The sequence below is a fragment of the Scylla paramamosain genome, unplaced genomic scaffold, assembly GCF_035594125.1.
Source record: "Scylla paramamosain isolate STU-SP2022 unplaced genomic scaffold, ASM3559412v1 Contig1, whole genome shotgun sequence".
Classification (NCBI taxonomy): Eukaryota; Metazoa; Arthropoda; class Malacostraca; order Decapoda; family Portunidae; genus Scylla; species Scylla paramamosain.
In genome coordinates this window covers 3712501-3735000 of record NW_026973666.1, presented here as the reverse complement: position 1 = coordinate 3735000, position 22500 = coordinate 3712501, and the positions used below count along the sequence as shown (strand labels likewise).

The 22500-nt window shown below is 39.1% G+C and overlaps 3 protein-coding genes across 6 annotated transcripts in view; 2 read left to right on the top strand and 1 right to left on the bottom strand.

Moving 5' to 3' along the window:
* Positions 1 to 4415, top strand: part of LOC135095728 (transmembrane protein adipocyte-associated 1 homolog) — a 16082-nt gene extending 11667 nt beyond the window's left edge. Inside the window, exons 9-11 of one of the 3 annotated variants that reach the window (XM_063996765.1) lie at positions 1 to 845; positions 1689 to 4041; positions 4072 to 4415. The exon at positions 1 to 845 is cut by the window's left edge and continues 303 nt beyond it. The gene's annotated coding sequence lies outside the window, so the exon portion shown is untranslated. Of the gene's footprint in view, positions 846 to 1688 lie in introns of all 3 variants that reach the window. The other 2 variants (XM_063996763.1, XM_063996764.1) reach the window with 2 other exon arrangements.
* Positions 4416 to 4907: 492 nt separating this feature from the next.
* LOC135095727 (STAM-binding protein-like) lies at positions 4908 to 14800 on the bottom strand. 2 transcript variants are annotated; one of them, XM_063996762.1, is made up of 9 exons: positions 14717 to 14800; positions 13517 to 13739; positions 12965 to 13049; positions 12668 to 12751; positions 11797 to 12110; positions 11398 to 11566; positions 11010 to 11147; positions 9968 to 10183; positions 4908 to 9312 (listed from the first exon to the last, which is right to left on the bottom strand). In XM_063996762.1, exons 2-9 carry the CDS (start codon positions 13717 to 13719, stop codon positions 9247 to 9249), a joined length of 1275 nt encoding a protein of 424 aa, XP_063852832.1. In that variant the 5' UTR covers positions 13720 to 13739; positions 14717 to 14800; the 3' UTR covers positions 4908 to 9246. The 2 variants fall into 2 exon arrangements, with proteins under 2 accessions (XP_063852832.1, XP_063852831.1); XM_063996761.1 differs by having other exon boundaries at positions 14660 to 14782.
* Positions 14801 to 19452: 4652 nt separating this feature from the next.
* LOC135095637 (dynamin-like) overlaps positions 19453 to 22500 on the top strand; it is a 53712-nt gene continuing 50664 nt past the window's right edge. Inside the window, 1 exon segment of the mRNA XM_063996585.1 lies at positions 19453 to 19969. Coding sequence (XP_063852655.1) covers positions 19806 to 19969 — 164 coding nt within the window. The 5' untranslated portion in view covers positions 19453 to 19805.

Below are 22500 nucleotides of genomic sequence, written 5' to 3'. Positions count from 1 at the left end.
TTTATTTTACAGTGACAATTCTCGTACGTTTGAAATTTTTTTTTTTTTTCAATGTCTTTTTCCGGAAATTCTAATGATTTTTCTTTCTTTTTATTTTTTCATTGTGTATCTATTATTTTTTTCCATATCTTTCTTCCTCTTTCTTTTTTGTAGCGTGTGTTTGGAAATGTTTATCGAAATATTCGTTTTTATTTATTTATTTATCTATTTTTCTGCGAGTTTTGGAAATTTGTATCTAAATATTCGTTTTCGTTTTCACTCATTTTTATTTAAAGGTCTGACATAAAAACACATACAATTATTTATACTTCAGACAGACAGAGAGAGAGAGAGAGAGAGAGAGAGAGAGAGAGAGAGAGAGAGAGAGAGAGAGAGAGAGAAAGGAACAAGTAACCCATCAAAAGCCTCCATTTTCTGTTACTCCTCAGTCAAAGAAAATGGATGTAAACTTTTATTCGTTCATCAACAAGAAAACGCAAATATTTAATCATGTACAGGTCTTCATTCTATAATACGTTTGCTTTCCCTAATACCCGTACTAATTCTGCGCTTGTATATTGATAGCTACGTAACTGTATTTTGCTGTGTGTGCGTATGTTCATGATTTCAGTATATGTGTGTGTGTGAGTGTATGTAATTAAGCACGTGTCTGTCTGTATGTATGTTTGAGTGTGTACGTATGACAGTTCTCACTCTATTTGTTCCCAACGTTAAGAAACACACACTCGTACACACATCTACCTACATACTTGTCTGCACAGTCATACATGTCATCTTGCTGTGTGTGTGTGTGCGTGTGTGTGTGTGAGTAGTCGTGTGTCACCTCCCAACTTCATATCTGTAAGGCCCGTACACATTATGTATCATGATGCGCATCGTGTTGAATGGATGTGTTGAAAAAGTCATTTTTCAACACGAAAGCGCATCACCAACGTGTTGCTGGGTCGGCTCGATTTTCAAATAGCAGCTCAGTGATGCATGACCAGTCAGAGCGACAGGACGTCCGGTCACGCTCCGCTCCAGCGCCGATGGCTCTCGAATCTCCACCACCCGCCATACCCTTTGAGTGGACAAGGGCCAACACCCAACATTTCATTGAATTGCTCAAGGAACATCCATCTGTTTGGAACATCAAGTCCAAGTAGTATAAAATGAGAAACGTCAGAAGTGCAAGCTTGGAAACAATAAAAGAAAGCGTAGTGTAGCCTCCAGACGAGCTCCTGGTGATATGCTGTCCCGAAAGCTGGTGTCCTGCTTACAAATGTAGGGTTCAATTTTTGTCAGCAATTTATAGAATGCAGGGATTGGCATTCTTGTGTAATTTTCGAAGTCTGTTGGATTTTCGACCGGTAGCTCCATAAATATTTGATTGAAGCTTCCCTTCAGATGTCGCCGAGAAAGCCATTGCTTACACCACAAGGCTCTACGTTTCTTCCTCCTCAAAAGTTTCTTTTTTGCTGCACACAGCAACTACACTCCATAGTAGAGTCTCCTGGCAGATTCCATCATCGGCGCACATCCTCCCCGCATGAAAGTTGAACTCTCACTGAGCAGCTGGCGCGCGAGAAGTTGCCGAGAACAATGTGAGCAGTGATGCAGTACAATTTGGCCGCTAGTAATTTTTTTCAACACCACTACTGCATCACGTGGCTGATACATGATGCATAATGTGTACCAGGCTTTATAAGTGTTTTTGAAGTGTGTAAGTAGTTGTAGTAGTAGTAGTAGTAGTGTTTGTTTGTTTGTTTGTTTGTTTGTTTGTTTTGTGTTTATTTAAAGTCTTTTCTTTTTATTATTATTATTATTATTATTATTATTATTATTATTATTATTATTATTATTATTACTAGTTTTTTTCAGGCTTGTAATGTCAAAATGTTTCATGTTTTCATACCAAATTGTGTTCTTTACTCACACACACACACACACACACACACACACACACACACACACACACACACACACACACACACACACACACACACACACACACACACACACACACACACACACACACACACACACACACCCTCGCGGTTGTGTTTATCAGCTTGCTCAGATATTACATTCCTCTTTTGGTCCTTTTCCTTATCAAAATACTCACATTAACTACTACTACTATTACTATTAGTACTACTGTGATGAACAAACACATTCATTTTTTACGTATATCATTATTTTGAGCGTACGAGCATTTGTACTCAAACTAAACTCTGATGATGATGATGATTATTATTATTATTATTATTATTATTATTATTATTATTATTATTATTATTATTATTATTATTATTGTTGTTGTTGTTTATTTTGTTTCATTGTGTATTTCTTTTCAGTTTTTTTCTTTTTTCAGTCTTATTATCACTATTATGTATTTTTCAGTTTTTTTTATTTATTTATTCATTTCATTTCATTGCATTTTCTGTTTATTTCGTCCAGTTTTTTTTTTCTTTAAATTCGCACTTAATTCTATCATTTTTCGATCAGTTTATAATTTTTTTTTTCCCCAGCGTTTTCAAATTCACCACCAACATAATTTTTCCTTCACAGTTCAATTTTCTCTTACTTTTCATTTAATCACCTTGGTCTGAATATATACGTAATATTTTTTTTATTTAATCATTTAGTCTGAATACGTACACAATATATATTTTCTTTTTTTTTTCCATATTATTATTACGCACTGTATAAGCGTTTTAAGTCGTATTACGTATAGGTAGACCCTCTTCCTATACTTCTCTGGCCTGTACATAAATAATTCTGTACCATTGCATACCAAAGATGAAAAATGCGTCGACTGGAATCAATTTTTACGTATCTGTGTATATTAAAAGATCAACGCGTGTGTATTTTTTACCATTATTATTAGTAGTAGTATTTTTTTAGTTCATAAGTTGTGTATTTAGTGTTTTAAGAATATATATCAGTACCTCTTGTATGTGCGTGCGTGTGTGTGTGTGTTTTTTAGGTTTCAGTAATTATAATAGGTTGTGTTTTCAATATGTTGTAGAAAGAGAGAGAGAGAGAGAATGCATTTTTGTATTAATATTAGACCTGAGAGAGAGAGAGAGAGAGAGAGAGAGAGAGAGAGAGAGAGAGAGAGGTTATAACAAAACATTCCTTATCAATTATTTGTACGTATTGAATCACACACATACATAAGTTAGTGTTACGTATGATATTTGCTACATGCGCGAATGATTCCGGAGTCTTGCTGAAAGGGAGAAATATTTGTACGTTAAGTGAAGGATTAACGCCTATCTTCTTTTCGTAATTCAGTCACAGTTAGTATAGATTTGTATGATAAGTTATTTTTTTTTCTCTTTTTTTTTATATAATTTGAAGTGTTAATAATATACGTTTATTTGATTATTATTATTTTTTTTTTTATTTGAAGTGTTAATAATATACGTTTATTTGGCTATTATTATTTTTTTTTTTTATTTGAAGTGTTAATAATATACGTTTATTTGATTATTATTATTATTTTTTTTTTTTTGCGTGATCTCGAATTATTATAGATTTGTATATATTTTTCTTTTTTGTTTTGTTTAATAAGTTTAATTTTTTCAGTGTGTGTGTGTGTGTGTGTGTGTGTGTGTGTGTGTGTAATTTTAAAATTTCGTGACAAGTTTTTTCTTTTTTTTCCTTCCAGATGTTTATATATTTTAGTCCCTTCCTTTTTTTCTTTTTCCCAAATGTCAAATATTTCCAGAGGTTAAGAGAATATGTCTTGTAAAACATTCTATAACTTTTACGCCCTTCAAATGTCAACGTATCGTATTAAGTATGTTCTCAAAGTAATTCAAGGCTTTACGTAAAATATTATACCTTCAACATCAAATATTTTCACACCCTTCAGCTGTCAATATTTTATCAAGAGTCCTTTATAAGACAATGCTTTTACGTAACGTTTAGGTGGACAAGCGAGACTTCTATAAGGTGAATCGTGAGTGCTTTGAGAACTTCAGATGTTACATTGAATAAGATATCTATGTGAAGAGAGGAGGAGGAGTGGCAGGGTTGTGTGTGTGTGTGTGTGTGTGTGTGTGTGTGTGTGTGTGTGTGTAGAGGCATTTGTGAATTGTGTGTAAATGCATTAAATTTACGTCTTCACCCACTGATATTTAAAAATGTTTATGGTGTGCTTTGAGAGAAATAGGTGTGTGTGTGTGTGTGTGTGTTGGTTACCTTACACATGCTACGTTTTTAGAGAAGTTTATGATGAAAAGCAATTATTTTATTAGTGAGGGCATTTTACGTGTGTGTGTGTGTGTGTGTGTGTGTATAGCTTCTTGTGGCCGCCTCCATTCCTTTGCTCCTCCACCAATAAATACTACAGCTATTTCTGAATCTCCACGAGTGATATTGTTCTAAATGACGTATTTCTCAGTTATAAAAGTACAGATGCTTCTCTTTACATTTTCATTCCATTCCTTCATAACTGCAATGTTGTTTTATCTTAGGCAAACGACCACGAATTTTGGATAATCCTTTGTTTATTCAGGGACTGGCAGCTTCTGTGGGTATATCTTTTAGTTAATCTTCGTTATTTCTTGCCTTGTCCTCCTCCACACACCATCCACAAGCCTTCCACAGCCTTCCCACTGGTCTCCTTGCCCTGTCCTCCTCCACACACCATCCACAGGCCCTCCACAGCCTTCCCACTGGTCTCCTTGTGCTGTCGTCCTCCACACACCATCCACAGCCCTTCCACAGCCTTCCCACTGGTCTCCTTGTGCTGTCCTCCTCCACACACCATCCACAAGCCTTCCACAGCCTTCCCACTGGTCTCCTTGTCCTGTCCTCCTCCACACAGCATCCCCAGGCCTTCCAGTCTTCCTTACTTTGAATTACGCACAATAGACAACAACAGTTTAAAAAAAAGGTTAGTAAGAGGTCCCACAATTTATAAAGTGTGTATATTTGCACAAGTTAACAGATTCAGATACGTAGAAGCAACTAAAAGGCAGAAGGGTGAGACTGTACGATGATACACAAAGGCCAAGCGTCACGTAAATATGCCGCGCGGCCCTCGTGTGTCACTTTGTTTACGCCGCTGTCATGTTTTCTTGTGTTTCTAAGTTATGGTTCTTTTGATGTGTTGTTTTCAAGGCTTTTTCATTGTTGGGATTTCATTATTCTCAACTTGAAAGATTGTTATTGGTTTATGTTTTTAGCTATGGTGTTTTCTGGGCTTTTTTTATCACCGGTTTCTCTCTCTCTCTCTCTCTCTCTCTCTCTCTCTCTCTCTCAGTTGACTTTTCTCAATTCTAAAGCTTCTTATTCACTTTTTTTTTTATCTGTTTTCTGAGCTTTTAATCGTTGGTATGTTCATTTTTTTTTTTTTTTCTCTCATTTCCAAAACTTAATGTTTCTTATTTATGGTGTTTTCTGAGCTTTTTAATCACCGGTCTCTCTCTCTCTCTCTCTCTCTCTCTCTCTCTCTCTCTCTCTCTCTCTCTCTCTCTCTCTCTCAGTTCAAATGCTTTTCTTTTTTTATTGTTTTGAAAGCTTTGAATCACTTTATTATTATTTTTTCTCTTTTGCAAATCTTGTTTTTTCAACGTATGGTAATTTCAAAGCTTTTAATCAGTCCTGTTAATTTTCTTCACTTCCAAAATTTACTATGATTATTTTTGGTGTACATTATTTTCAAAACTTACATTATTTTTTTTCTTACTCTTGCAAAAAGCTTATTACTGTTTTTCTGTTTAGCCTATTGAGTTTTCAAAGCTTTCAGTCACGAACCTATAAATATTTCTTCACCTCCAAAGCTTAATAAAGTTTTTAATCTACAGTGCTTCAAAGTCTATCAAAATACCATTGTTGTAACGTAGCAGATGACAGTACATAGAAATATCACCCTAATCTTTTACGCTTTCCTGGGACGTAACCAAGACAACGCCAGCCAAATCAGCTTAATTCTTACGTTTTACTGAGACGTAACCAAGACAATGCCAGCCAAATCAGCTTAATTCTTACGTTTTACTGAGACGTAACCAAGACATTACTAGGCACATTGGAAGGCGTAAAGCGTAAACATTGCTAACGTGTGTGTGAAGAGATGTAATAGGAAAATATAGAGAGAGAAACGAGAGAACAGTGATGGATTGGATGATGGAGAGAGAAATTGAAAGAAAGAGAGGAACTTACTGGAGACTGAAAGGTGGAGAGAGAAATATTAAAAAAAAGGAGAAAATGAGAGAGAAAAAGAAAAAAAAGAAGACAAAGATTGAGAGAAAAATTAACAGGAAAAAAATAAAACACTACAAAAAAAAAATTAAAGGAAGGGGAAATGGAGAGAAACTGAAAAGAAAAATTGAATAGTGAAAAAATAATGACGGAGAGAGATGGAGAGAGAGAGAGAGAGAAAAACACATAAAAAAGAAAAACACTAAATATTAAACTGAGAAACAAGATGGTGACAGAGAGAAAGAGAAAGAGAAAGAGAGAGAGAGAGATGAAAAAAGGAGGAAATGAGAAAGAGAGACAAGGAAGAAAATGAGAAAAGGAGGGGGAGAAAAAAAATAAGGAAGCAATGAAGAAAGAAAGAACTAACGAGAGAGAGAGAGAGAGAGAGAGAGAGAGAGAGAGAGAGAGAGAGAGAGAGAGAGAGAGAGAGAGAGAGAGAGAGAGAAATAACAACACAATATTCAAAACAAAATAAACACTATGCTAATAATCACATATATATTGTAGTGTAGTGTATATATATAAACTAAGCGATACATATATAAACCATTACAAAATATAAACAATTTCTTCGTAACGTACTTTCTTTTCCACGTCGAAACAAAAGATGCGACGTACAGTGTGTGTCAGAAGTTGTGTCACTATGCAACATTGCCACCTTGTAAATAAAGGATATGATGTACAGTGTGTCTCAGGAGTCGTATCACAATGCAACACTGTCATTCCCTCCTCTAACCAGTAAATATTCCAAAATTTCTCGTCAGAACAGTGAATATTCCAAAATTTCTCATAAGAACAGTAAATATTTCAAAATTTCTCATATGAACAGTAAATATTTCAAAATTTCTCATATTAACAGTGAATATTTCAAAATTTCTCGTCAGAAGTTAATATTTCAAAATATTTCATATGAACAATGAATATTTGAAAATTTCTCGAATGAACAGTAAATATTTCAAAATTTCTCATACGAACAATAAATATTCCAAGATTTCTCATCAAAACAGCGAACATTACAAAAATAAATAAATAAACTAACCCAATGTATTTATTGATTAAGTCAAAATTTTCATCTAAAAAATTAAAACTTACACTAAAGGAACAACACAACAATTAAATCCATGTAAAATCTTTGCTAAACACCCAATAAAGAATAGATTATTTTTTTGCATTTTCAGTCAGTGTGTAACCATTTACTTATTACAGAAAGGTGTGTGTGTGTGTGTGTGTGTGTGTGTGTGTGTGTGTGTGTGTGTGTGTGTGTGTGTGTGTGTGTGTATGGAAGTATTAGATTCCTGAAAAACAAGAAGACTTAGTATTTAATAGCAGTTAGGCTGTCACTAAAAATTTTACGTCTCGGAAATTCGATGGAAACCAGAATTACGAATGTGACAGGGAGAAAGAAATGGTGGTACTGATAAACTGGTGTGTTGTGTGGTACATTAAGACAAACTGATTAACAATGAGAGACTTTCATCACAAACTTTACGTCTAAAAAACCCAACGAAACCAAGAATTACGAATGAGACAAGAGGAAGAAATAGTGCAGTATTGACTAGTGTTGTGTTGAATTAAGACAAGCTGAACAACAAAGAGAATTAACCCACAAACTTTACGTCTAAAAAACTCAACGAAACCAAGAATTACGAATGAGACAAGAGGAAGGAAGTGAGAAGTACTGACTAGTGTTGTGTTGAATTAAGACAAGCTGAACAACAAAGAGAGAATTAAACCACAAACTTTACGTCTAAAAAAATTAACGAAACCAAGAATTACGAATGAGACAAGAGGAAGGAAGTGAGAAGTACTGACTAGTGTTGTGTTGAATTAAGACAAGCTGAACAACAAAGAGAGAATTAAACCACAAACTTTACGCCTAAAAAACTCAACGAAACGAAGAATTACGAATGAGACAAGAGGAAGGAAGTGAGAAGTACTGACTTGTGTTGCGTTGAATTAAGACGAACAAAGAGAAAGCTACATCACAAACATTACGTCTCAAAAACCCAACAAAACCAAGAATTACGAATGAGACGACAGGAAGAAAGCACATGGTAACCGACAAACTGAAAAACAAAGAAAGAATTAAACCACAGACTTTACGCTCAAAAACCCAACCAAACCAAGAATTACGAACATGACAAGGGAACCCAAACACGTCGCATTAATTCACGGGTCTTGCTTGTTGCTGTTGTATTAGTGACACCACCTCTCGACACACTGTACAATACCCCCTAGAGTGTGACTCGAGTGATGGCCGGCAGTTGGTGCAGTGGTGTGTCAGTGTGGTGGTGACTGGTAGAGGCGGACACAGAGCCAGACGAACATGGTAACACCGCAAGATTGATGCTTTCTCTCTCTCTCTTGCTGGTTCTTCGTTCATCAACATATTTCCTTCTATCTTGTGTTGTGTTCCGTATCTTGTAGTAGTAGTAGTAGTAGTAGTGTTTTTATTTCACCACCATACACAAACTTAGTCTCTCTCTCTCTTGCTGGTTCTTCATTCATCAACATATTTCCTTCTATCTTGTGTTGTGTTCCGTATCTTGTAGTAGTAGTAGTAGTAGTGTTTTTATTTCACCACCATACACAAACTTAGTCTCTCTCTCTCTTGCAGGTTCTTCGTTCATCAACATATTTCCTTCTATCTTGTGTTGTGTTCCGTATCTTGTAGTAGTAGTAGTAGTAGTAGTGTTTTTATTTCACCACCATACACAAACTTAGTCTCTCTCTCTCTTGCTGGTTCTTCGTTCATCAACATATTTCCTTCTATCTTGTGTTGTGTTCCGTATCTTGTAGTAGTAGTAGTAGTAGTGTTTTTATTCCACCACCATACACAAACTTAGTCTCTCTCTCTCTTGCTGGTTCTTCATTCATCAACATATTTCCTTCTATCTTGTGTTGTGTTCCGTATCTTGTAGTAGTAGTAGTAGTAGTAGTGTTTTTATTTCACCACCATACACAAACTTAGTCAGACAGAGCACATCTCTCTTCCGTCAGCCAGCTCCTCCCCCCCTGAAGGCTGTGCAGGGTGAGTTGCTGGTGGGTGAATTAAGAGTTCCTAAGATCTATCACCTTAATGGACAGAGAGTTGTCGAGAATTACGTGATCTGCATTCTGTGGGGAGAGAGAGAGAGAGAGAAAGCATTAGTGGTGTTTCTGTCAATGTATGTATGTATGTGTGTGTGTTTGTGTGTTTATTTCTGTTAGTCAAGTGAATTAATATTTTTTTGAGTTACGAAACATATCTCTATTATGCAAGATTTTTATATTTATTTATTTATTTTAGTTTTGTTACGAAGATAATCTCTATAATGTGAGTTGTTGTTTTTTCTGTCTATTTATCCTGTCTTTCCTTCCTTCCTTCCTTTCTTCCTTCCTTTCTTCCTTCCTTCCACTCCTTACCTCTATCACTTCTCATTGTTTATTCTTCTCTCTCTCTCTCTCTCTCTCTCTCTCTCTCTCTCTCTCTCTCTCTCTCTCTCTCTCTCTCTCTCTCTCTCTCTCTATTCCCTATACTAATCGTTATCATTTCTTTCACTATCTATCTCCATTTCCCTACATCCTCTCTCTCTCTCTCTCTCTCTCTCTCTCTCTCTCTCTCTCTCTCTCTCTCTCTCTCTCTCTCTCTCTCTCTCTCTCTCTCTCTCTCTCTCTCCTTATTACTTATTCTATAATTCATTTCTACTTACATTTAAATTTCCTCTTATTTCTCCTCTTCCCCTTCTCTCACCCCCCAACACACACACACAAAAACACACACACAAGGTACCTGAAACAGCGGGGGTTCCTTAGGGTGTGGGTGAAAGCCGCTCTGCTGACAGGAGGCTATGAAAGGCAGACCGTGGTGAGGACTCAACGTAAAGAACCCGGTTTCTTTATATTTTGGAGCACACACTATTGCGATAGCTTCTGGCATCATCAGCTGGTAGGAGCAGTGGGTGTGTAGGTCCACGCTGGAGAGGAAGGCTGTCTGGCTGGGGTGTGTCTGTTGGGAGAGGCAGAGAGGTCAATTGTAGCTGGTTTGGGAAGAAAAAGCATTTAGATGAGAGGGGAAGATGTGTTTGTATTATAAGTTTGTGTGGAGGCTGTGTGTGTGGGTCAGTGCTGGGGAGAATGCTGTCTGGCTAGGCTGTGTCTGCTGGGAGAAGGAAAGACGTAAATTTTAGCTGTTTTAATAGTGGTACAAGAGAGGAGAGAGGTTTGTAGTGAAAGAGGAAGGTTTGTTTGCATTATAAGTGTGTGAAGGCAGTGTGTGGGGGGTCAGTGCTGGAGAGAACACTGTCTGGCTGGGCTGTGTCTGTTGGGGGAGGTAGAGAGGTCAACTATAGCTGGTTTAGGAAGAAAGAGCATTTAGAGAGAGAAAGGTGTGTTTTTGGAAGCAGTGTGGGATGATCAGTACAGTAGAGAAAGGCTGTCTGGCTGGGCTGTGTCAGTTTGGAGAAGGAGAGAAGGAAATTTTGATAGTTTGAGAGAAGATGAGAGAGTTTAGGCTGAGACAGGAAGGTGTGTGTGCATGTTAAGTTAATGAAAGAAGCATTTGAGGAAATTTGTGCTGGAAAGAGAGGCTGTGTCTGTCTGGAGGAGGAGAGAAGGAGAACTTAGCTGGTATACGAGAGGAGAGAGCCATGAAGAGAGAGAAAGGTGTGTGTGCATGTTAAGTTAATGAAAGAAACATTTGAGGAGATTTGTGCTGGAAAGAGAGGCTGTGTCTGTCTGGAGGAGGAGAGAGAAGGAGAACTTAGCTGGTATACGAGAGGAGAGAGCCATATAGTGAGAGAAAAATGTGTGTGTAGATCTTAAACAAAACTCACATGAATCCAGCCAATGGTGATAAGGTCCAGCTTGTCTTGGTGGTCGAACAGCTCCTCCTCTTGTTGTGTGGTGCAGGAGTCCGACGTCCCACACTGCTTGGGCACCAGCAGATGTGTTACCAGCAGCTTGTGTTGAGTCTGCGGTAGTGCGGGTGACCAGGACATTAGTGGTGTGTGTGTGTGTGTGTGTGTGTGTGTGTGTGTGTGTGTGTGTATACTTAACCTAACCAACACAACACTAACCAACACACCACAAATCTCAATACTGTGTGTGTGTGTGTGCGTGTCTGCCTAGCCTAACCAACACACCACACCACAGATCTCAAAAGTGTGCGTCTGTTTGTGCGTCTTCATAGTCTCACCCCCCCCCACCCCCATCAGCACTCACCAGATGTCCTGCCAGCACGCCACACGTCTCAACATTACGAGCGGTGTTGCTGTGTGCCAAGGACATGAAGTTAGGCATAAGCTGAGTGGGCACCCGTACCTCCCGCAGCCCCCCACTCTTGGCCCCCATCAATGACGTGGGTTTGCTGCTGCGGTCCACCTGCGGAACTCTGCAACCCCAAGCAATGTGTGTTACTCTAAGTTGGAGACAAAATAATAAAGCTACTGTATATATTTTTTTTTAGTTTATTTATTTATTTATTTTTATTTAGATTCAAGCCACGATAAACTAGATATAATATTGTGTTTTTTTCCTTCTGCTTTACTTATCTAACCTAACCTAACCTACACTACCTTTACCTAACCTAACCTAACCTAACCTAACCTAACCCAAACATACCCAGTCGTCATTGGTTTGAGGTCACGCGGGGGCATGTGTGGCGCAGATGGTGGCACTGGCGGCGACAGGTCATCGAGGGTCAGCTGGTCCAGGGGATATGCAATAGTACCAAGGGAGTTATACGATGGGGGTGCCTCCTGTCCCTCATCCCACCGCCTTCTTAGTTGTAGTTCCTGTAATTCTTGTATTTTTTCCTCCTCTATTCTCTCCTCCTCCTCTGCTTCTCTCTTCCTCTGTGTCGCTTGCTGGAGTGTTCTTTGCCGCTGTTCCTCCTCCTGTTCCTGTCTCTCTCTTGCCTCCCTCTCCGCCTTCAGCTGTTTGTGCGGAGAAATGGTTTGTAATGAGTTTTTAATGGGGATAATGGGGTTTTTAATGGGGAATAATGGGGTTTTTAATGGGGAATAATGGGGTTTTTAATGGGTTTTGTTATTTTTATTAAGTGGTGGTATTTTATTGGGTTTTGTTGTGTTTAATGGGGAATAATTGTGTTTTTCAGGGTTCTAGTGGGAAATATTGTCAGTTTTATTGTTTTTTCACTGTTAGGTCTTGGAAATGACAACTAGGTAAACACACACACACACACACACACACACACACACACACACACACACACACACAACAAAAGAACCATGACTCACTCCCAGAATTAATTAAATATTCTAATGGTAAATATTATTAGTTTAATTGTTTTTTTCACTGTATTAAGCCTTGAAAATTAGTAAACACACACACACACACACACACACACACACACACACACACACACACACACACACACACACACATACACACACACAAAAAAAAAAAAAAAACTCGAATTGCCTTGGAACCAATTAAATATGTATCAATAATGAAGTTGAAACACACTCACCAACTCTTGTAAAGCCAAGTTATATTCCTTCTGGTATTTCTCCCTTAACTGGCTCTTCAACCGCTCAGCCACTGGTAGAATTTCCTGCAAGAATGGTGGTAGAAGTGGTGGTGGTGACTGTGGTAGTGATGGTGGTGGTGCTTCTGCTTTTAATACAGATGCAGTTCAATTAATGTTACAGTAGTAGTAGTAGTAGTGGTAGTAGTGGTAGTAGTAGTAGTAGTAGTAGTAGCAGAAAAGATATAAATTTCTGACTTAATATTCCAAACACACACACACACACACACACACACACACCTTGACGCGCTTGTTACTCGCTGTCTTGTCTGCCGAGGAGTGACTGGAGTACTCAGGGTGTGTTCGGATCTTCTCGATGAATAAACTGGAAAAAGGAACAAAATATAGGTGGTTACACAGAAAAGCTTACACTGAATATGATCACGTAACAAACAAACAAACACACACATACACACACACACACACACACACACACACACACACACACACACACACACACACACACACAGAATCCCATACAAATTTAAATGAACACACAGATTACGTATGAAATAAAGAAATGCACAGATTACGTAATGTACAACATAAACAAAGACACATTACGTACAAAATAAACAAACACACAGATTACGTACAAAATAAACAAAGACACAAGTTACGTACAAAATGAACAAACACACAGATTACGTACAACATACACAAACACACAAGTTACGTACAAAATAAACAAACACACAGATAACGTACAACATACGCAAAGACACAAGTTACGTACAAAATAAACAAACACACATATTACGTACAAAATAAACAAAAACACAAGTTACGTACGTCATAAATTTCATGTAGAGGATAAAGGCGTTCTCCAGGCTACCCTCCTCTTCGTAAACAAGTGCCATTCTGACCATCTCCTGGCCTGAACGGAAATATCTCCTCAGTGGTATCTTGCTGTCCACCACCAGCGTGTCACCCTGCCCACAAAGCTGTTTGATGCGCACTGCCGCCTCCAGGTGTGTCAGTGCCGGGTGGGACATCCTGCCGCTGCCTCTCTGCCCTGGGGTGGCGGGTTAGGTTAGGTTAGGTTAATGTCCTCAAGGGTGAAGTTACGTTATGTGAAGTTGGATTAGGCTAGAAAGTCAAAAGTTTTCATAATATTGCACTTCATTCTAAGACTTTTCATGAATGTTCTAATATGGGGGTAATGTTGCTCCCCCCCCACAACACATCGCCCCCCCCCCTCCCCGCCACGTCCCCTCGCTTGTTGTGGAGAGAAGGAGAAGCAGAAGACACTATGTATTGTGTTAAACTGTAATTTATGCCGGTTTGGCGAGCGTAGGGGAATATGAGGGGCAAGACTAGTGACTCCTAAATGCGGGTATACCGTGAGGGGGATGGTGGGAGGAGGGGCCGAATACTCCATTTATTGACTATTTAGCTATTTCTCCAGAACACAATTTTTTTTTCTCCTTAGACTTTTAATATTTCCAAAATCTGATTTATTTTGGCCCATCAATGACGCACCACTGCCCAGCCACGCCCCCCTCGCCTGGCTGCCCGGGAAAGGCACGCCAACACAGCACATCAGGCGTCGCTAGTCTAATAATTTCCCACAACACCTTTCACTACAGCCTGTCGAACCATTAAAACTCCCTTGAAAACTCCCACCTGCTAACTGTGGCCTCTTACTAAACCATTACGCCACATTATCATGTCCTCTGCACTGACCTGACCTTCAAACCACAGCTGAGGTCACGCAGGTACACCACCCCCGCCATCTTAGGTCACGCCAAGGCCACACGGTCCCGCACAAGGTCACACAGAGGACTAGGTCACAAAATATCTTTCCACAAGTCGAACCAAACAAGAATTTTAGAAAGCCAATCATTTCAAACCACGCCAATACTCATATTTCTACCCAATCACAGGCGTTGACCTCCCAAGCACAGGCCAGGTGGGTCAATTGGAGATAGTTACCAATGGGGCGGGGTCATAGGAGGGCGTGGTGACCTGAAATAAGGTGAAAACAGGTACCGTTATGAGGCAGCAGGGAGTGACACACATAAACAGCTGATGACGCAACAAAGAGCACGTGTTTTTGTTTACATGGGGGACTAAACCTTTCCACTCCTGTATTTTCTATTTCCTCTTTTATTCCTTCTCCTTTATTCTGGAACTTTTATTTTCATCTATTTTCAAGCATTATGAATATTATCTGTTAAGTCATCATAGTTCTTTCCTCTTTTAACTCTTTCTCTTTCTCGTATTCTCATTTTCTTCATATTCCTCATTATATTAATTTTCAAGCGCTAAAGAGATGGTTTATTAAGTTCATATATTTATTCTCCTCAGGGATTCCTTTCAACTGGCCTCGTACTCTTTATTTTCCTGTTTATTATTTCTATATTCTCAAACTTCCATTTTATTTCCAAACATTATTAAGGTTATTTGTTAAGTTATTATGGTTCTTTTCCCGTGGCTAACTTCTTTTAACTCTCTATTCTCTATTTCTCCTGTTTTATTCCTCTCTCTCTCTCTCTCTCTCTCTCTCTCTCTCTCTCTCTCTCTCTCTCTCTCTCTCTCTCTCTCTCTCTCTCTCTCATTGGAGGAAGGGGAGCTAGTAAAAGAAAGAAAGATGGGAGAAGGAAAAGGAGGAGGAAGAAGAGAAAGAGGAAGACGAATAGCAATGAAAAGAGGAAGAATTAACAACAACAACAACAACAACAACAACAACAACAACAACAAAAGCAACAACAGCAGCAGCACCACCACCACCACCACCAACACCAACAACAACAACAACAACAACAACGATACCAGTAGCAGCAATATAGGAGGAGGCAGTAGACACCTGCCGAAACGATAATTACTCCCAGTGAGGTGTGCAGCACTGGATGAGGGGGGTGCTGTGAACTTATCATTAAACCCAGCTGTGACCTCACTGAACGTTTCCCTTTGTGTCTCACAACACAAGGGGGCAGTCACAGCCTGCCCTCTAAAGACAACTCTCTTCCTCCACACAAAACTACAAGCACCTAATAACACACACACCCTTCACTCTAAAATTTAAAAATCATCATGGCGACTCCTACACCAGCCTCGGAGTCCCCATCTGGGGAGGGAACTCCGAGGTGCAACACCCTACTCGTATTCCTGACCGTCTTGGAGATACGCCCAACATTCTTGACCTTTTCCTGACCTCTAATCCTTCTGCTTATGCTGTCACCCTTTCTTCTCCGTTGGGCTCCTCCGATCACAATCTCATATCTTTATCTTGTCCTATCACTCCAATCCCTCCTCAGGACCCCCTAAGCGAAGGTGCCTGTGGCGTTTTGCCTCTGCTAGTTGGGGGAACCTGAGGCGGTATTTTGCTGATTTTCCTTGGAATGACTACTGCTTCCGTGTCAGAGACCCGTCTTTGTGTGCTGAGCGCATAACAGAGGTGATAGTGTCTGGCATGGAGGCGTACATTCCTCACTCTTTTTCTCGTCCTAAACCTTCTAAACCTTGGTTTAACACAGCTTGTTCTCGTGCTATACATGATAGAGAGGTGGCCCACAAAAGGTACTTAAGCCTTCCATCACCAGAATCTCATGCACTTTATATTTCTGCCCGGAACCATGCCAAGTCTGTTCTCCATCTAGCCAAAAACTCCTTCATTAACAGAAAATGTCAAAAACCTTTCAAGATCTAACTCCCCTCGTGATTTCTGGCATCTACCCAAAAATATCTCCAATAACTTTGCTTCTTCTTCTTTCCCTCCTCTACTTCAACCAGATGGCACCACTGCTATCACATCTATTTCTAAAGCTGAACTCTTCGCTCAAACCTTTGCTAAAAACCCTACCTTGGACGATTCTGGGCTTGTTCCTCCCTCTCCTCCACCCTCTGACTACTTCATGCCACGTATTAAAATTCTTCGCAATGATGTTTTCCATGCCCTCGCTGGCCTAAACCCTCGGAAGGCTTATGGACCTGATGGGGTCCCTCCTATTGTTCTCCGAAACTGTGCCTCCGTGCTTGCACCTTGCCTAGTCAAACTCTTTCAGCTCTGTCTGTCAACATCTACCTTTCCTTCTTGCTGGAAGTTTGCCTACATTCAGCCTGTTCCTAAAAAGGGTGACCGTTCTAATCCCTCAAACTACCGTCCTATTGCTTTAATTTCCTGCCTATCTAAAGTTTTTCAATCTATCCTCAACAGGAAGATTCTTAAACATCTATCACTTCACAACCTTCTATCTGATCGCCAGTATGGGTTCCGTCAAGGCCGCTCTACTGGTGATCTTCTGGCTTTCCTTATTGAGTCTTGGTCATCTTCTTTTAGAGATTTTGGTGAAACTTTTGCTGTTGCCTTGGACATATCAAAAGCTTTTGATAGAGTCTGGCACAAAGCTTTCATTTCCAAACTACCCTCCTACGGTTTCTATCCTTCTCTCTGTAACTTCATCTCAAGTTTCCTTTCTGACCGTTCTATTGCTGCTGTGGTAGACGGTCACTGTTCTCCTAAATCTATTAACAGTGGTGTTCCTCAGGGTTCTGTCCTGTCACCCACTCTCTTCTTATTATTCATTAACGATCTTTTAAACCAAACTTCTTGTCCTATCCACTCCTACGCTGATGATACCATCATGCACTTTTCCACGTCTTTTCATAGACGTCCAACCCTTCAGGAGATAAACATATCACGCAGGGAAGCCACAGAACGCTTGACTTCTGACAATAACGATAACAACAACAACAACAAACTGGAGAAAAAGACGGAGGAAGGAAAAAAAGATAATAAATATAACTAATTAATGATAAGATAAATATTGCCTTAGCAACAGTAGTAGTAGAGTAGTAGTAGCAGTAGTAGTAGTAGTAGTAGTAGTAATAGTGTCAGAAGGATGAGATTTCCTAATAAAGATATCTCGCTTTCACTATTGCCATGTGACACTCTCTCTCTCTCTCTCTCTCTCTCTCTCTCTCTCTCTCTCTCTCTCTCTCTCTCTCTCTCTCTCTCTCTCGTTTCCGGTAATATTTCTGGATTGTTTAACCGGATGTAACAAGACAATGTAAACTGCTGCTACTGCTATTACTACTACTACTACTACTACTACTACTACTACTACTACTACTACTACTACTTATTGATTTTTTTTTTTCAATGTTTTGATCTTATTTATTTTGTTTATTTATTTAAGTATTCAATTTATAACTGCATTAATTTCTCCACCACCACCACCACCACCACCACCACCACCACATCCTTTTCCTCCTTTTCCTTCTCCTCCCTTTTTTTCCTCCTCTGCATATATCCCCGAAAAAAAAGTGCCATTAGTCATGATAATTCCACAAAGAGAGAGAAAGGAAACAAAATAAGCACACACACTAGGAAAAGAAAGAATTAGATTTCCGGTTTCGTAAATATTTAATCCTGTTGGGTGTGACAGAGAAGTGGATCTGACAAAATGTTTTATATTCATCATTTTCCAGCCTTTTAATACCTTTATCTTACTATCTAGAGACGCAGTAAAGCCTTTCCACCCTCTACGTTACTTTGCGGTATTTGTTAAAGGCAGGGAAGAGCGAGAAATAAGAAAATATGAGGGAAACATTTTAGGCTTTAAAGAATGTTTTGGGTTTTCGTGATTTTTTTTTTTTTTTTTGTTTATTTATTTATCTGTTTGTTTTGAGGGGTGTTGAAGATGTAGGGGAATTTATATGGACTTCATACTGCCTTTCTGACCTTTGAAAACATCGTAAAGTGCTCAAGAACAACCAAAAAAACATGAAAATAAGAGAAAATTTGAGGTTTTGAAGAAATGATGTTGGTGCAATTTATCTATTTGTTTATTTTGAAGGGTTTAGATCATTGTAACAAGATATATTCGACTTTATACGGACTTGACACATATTTTATCACCTTTAGCAAGACGTAGAGTGCTTAAGACCCAGAAACAAGAAAAGATAAGGAAGATTTGACGTTTTCAAGCACAATTTCTGATTAAGTAGAGATGGTGCTGTTTACTTGTCTATTTTGGGGTTTACATTGATGTATATTCCGTTTCTGACATTTGAGAAGACCGTAAGCTGCTCAAGAAGACCCAGAAAGAGGAGAAATTAGGATATATTTAAAGTTTTGAAGTACGGTTTTGTTTCTAAGTGATGTTGGTTACAGCTTATCTATTGCGAGGCTTATATATCGTTGTGACGATATTTTTGACTTGCTATGAATTTCCCACACTCTTCCCGTTCTCTGATAAGATTGTAAAGTAATGAGGAAGTTTCAGAAAGAAGAGAAATAGGGCAAGGATTGAGGTTCTGACAGATGTAGACTATCGTAACAGATATCCTGAACGTTATTTGGATTTCATGTTGTCTTTTTTGGCATTTGATAATATCGTAAGGTACCTAAAAAATAGATAAAAATAAAATAGGAAAGATTTGAAAGCTCCGGAAATATGGAGGTTGAATAAAATCAAGGTTTTCTACAATAAATATCATTATGTACAACAAAATGGCGTATATAATATTTAAACACGTCCTACCTGATTCACCCTTAAAGTTACAAGTGGTGAAAAGGAACAATAAACGAGAAAAACAAGAAAAACAAAAATGTTGGCAAAATAGCAAAGTGTACCATGAAACATACAATTCTCTGTAACACGGTTTTCTCTAACAACTCCCCTTATAACACGTAATTTTACCCTATACAGGCATTATAGAGACCCGAAGGATTGCTGAACATGACCCTGGGGACGCGGGGGAGGCTTTGGGGAGGTCAGAGAGGGGTGAAATAGGGTGAAAAGGCCCGGCGCAGCAAAAAAGACGCAGAAGGTATTGAATTTTCAGAGCCTCAGTCCATTGCCTGCCATCTTCTTGTGTAGGGGCCTCGCCTGTCCTCCTCTCTCCCTCCCTGGGCTTCGTGCACGCAATCCCCCGCCCCGTGCTGCTCTCCACACACAATTCCTAGTGAAATCTTTCCCTCCAGTACCCAGGTGTGGCCTCAGGGTGCGGCAGAACAGCAAAATCACATCAGTAGAGTGAACCGCCCCTACTGCAGCGGTGGGCGAAGAAGAGAGGTGTCTTATTCTGTTTTTGAACGCCTCTAGACCTTACAGGGTCACCCCAGGCCGCCACCATGTCGGGGAATATGGGGATGGAGCAGTTAATCCCCATAGTTAATAAACTGCAAGATGCTTTCACGCAATTGGGGGTTCATATGCAGTTGGACCTGCCACAAATCGCGGTGGTAGGCGGCCAGAGCGCTGGGAAGTCTTCAGTACTGGAAAACTTCGTGGGCAGGTGAGTGTGTACGTGTGTTTGTGTGTGTGTAGTGGGGTAGGTGTGTGGGGTGTGTGTGTAAGGGGGGATAGTGGTGTGGGTGTGGTGTGGGTTGACTGCTATGTGTGGTGGGCGTATCCTCTCTCTCTCTCTCTCTCTCTCTCTCTCTCTCTCTCTCTCTCTCTCTCTCTCTCTCTCTCTCTCTCTCTCTCTCTCTCTCTCTCTCTCTCTCTCTCTCACAGTTTGGTGTCTGGGGAGTTTTGATGTGGTAGTTTGGTTAGGTTAGGTTAAGTTTAGTTAGGTTAGGTTAGGTTAGGTCAAGGTTAGGTTAAGTTAGGTTACGTTAAATTAGGTTAGGTTAGGTTAGGTTACATTTAGCTAGGTTAAGTTTAATTAGGTTAAGTTAAGTTAGTCTAGGTCAAGGTTAGGTTAAGTTAGGTTACATTAAATTAGGTTAAGTTAGGTTAGGTTACATTTAGTTAAGTTAAGTTTAATTAGGTTACATTAAATTAGGTTAATTTAGGTTAGGTTACATTTAGTTGGGTTAAGTTTAATTAGGTTACATTAAATTAGGTTAATTTAGGTTAGGTTACATTTAGTTAGGTTAAGTTTAATTAGGTTACATTAAATTAGGTTAAGTTAGGTTAGGTTAGGTTTAATTAGGTTAAGTTAGGTTAGGTTATTACATCTGCTTAGTTAGGTTAGTTTAAGTTGGGTCATTGGCAGAACTAGGCGTGCAAAATATAGGGGGGGTCACTGGGGGATGGAGAGGGGAAGGGGGACACCTTATAAATGATAAAACTAGGTGCACGGACAGACGCAGTAGTTTGGCTAATATCACCAACGCTGCGTAATGATCAAGACAGACACGGTAACTTTGCTAATATTACCGACACTGTGCGATAAATGAGATGTAATTTTTTTTGGGCTGTACATTTTTTTGCTACAAGGATATTAAAGGTTTATTAATTTCCATAAAAAAAAAGATAAATTCACAAATCCGATAAAGAAATTAGTGATGGATTTTTTATTTTTATTTTTTTCCCTTTTCCTTTTTTTTTTTTTTGTCTTCCACTTTCTTCTTTTTCCTCCTCCTCCTCCTCCTCTTTTCTTCCTTTTCTCTCACATTATTCATTCTTATTCTCCCATTTCTCCAGATTTAAAGTAGATTTCTTAACTTTCTGTTCTTCTTCCTCCTCTTCCTCTTCCTCTTCCTCCTCTTTCTCTTCCAATTTCCCCCTTCCTCCTCTTAATCATCATATATTCATTCTTGTTATTTTTTTTTACGTATTCTGTGTTGATTACCTGAGCACATTTAGTTAGATTAATGCCATTGACTTATCGTTAAAAATATTGGATTTATCAAAGAGGGCAACAGAAAAAGGAAATTAAAGACACATAGAAAAATTTGGATGTTTTTTTTGAGCACATTTGGTTAGATTTAGCTTATTGGTGTTACCTTATCATTAAAAAACATTGGATTTATTGAAGACAGCAACAGAAGAAGGAAGATGAAGACATTGACAAATATAGACGTTTTTCTGAGCACGTTTGCTTAGATTTAGGTTAATCATGTTTGCTTATCATTAAAAAACATTGGATTTATTGAAGACAGCAACAGTAAAAAGGAAGATTGACGAATATAGATGTTTTTACGAGCACGTTTGCTTAGATTTAGATTGATGAATTGGCTTATCGTTAAAGAATGTTGAATTTACTGAAGGCGGCAACGAAAAAAAAAGCAAGATAAAGACAGATAAACAAATATAGATGTTTTTACAAGCAGGTTTCATTAGATTTAGATTAATTGGCGATAGATTTACTGAAGAGGACAACAAAAAAGCAAGATAGACAGATATAAATGCATCAAAGTTTTAGATGTCCTATCTTGACCCAAAACGAACAGAGAGGCAGTGACGTGCGTTTCAGAAATCCAACACATTTACCAGACAGATCTCCGACTTTAAATCAAACTGAGGTAGGAAATACTGTGTGGATTACCTGGCAACACTTGAAGACTGCCCTCCACCACTGTACCTCCACTTGGTCACACAGGGCAAGGGACAGAGAGGCAGGTGACGCAGCTAAGCTCAAAGCCAGGTTTACCCAGTCGGAGTTAGCAGCGTTAGATGAATTGCGCTTATGGAATCTTTAAATAACGGAGAAATCTTTCTTTTGAGACTTGGGAGAGAGGAGCGAGGAGGAGATGGGCGAGAGTAAACAGGTGTGGGTGCAAATCTATACCCAGTGCCTTGTTGAATACCCAGTCTACCTCGTACACTGTTAGTCTCTCTTCACTGGCGGCTCACCAATAGAGCAGCAAGTCCGAGGAATGTACCACTGCAAGGGAAAGGACAGCTTCCCCTCGTAATGCAGATTTTATTGCTGTAGGAGGTGCGTAAACGGAATTACGGCATAAATACAAGTGGGCCTTCTCTGACAGCCTCCCTTGTGAAGTTCCTGTGCCATTTCGCGTTCAAAGAGATGAGGTGAGGTGATGCTGTTTTTGTGGCTTGTGGTTTGCTGATAGTGAGTTAGGATGGTTCTAAGTG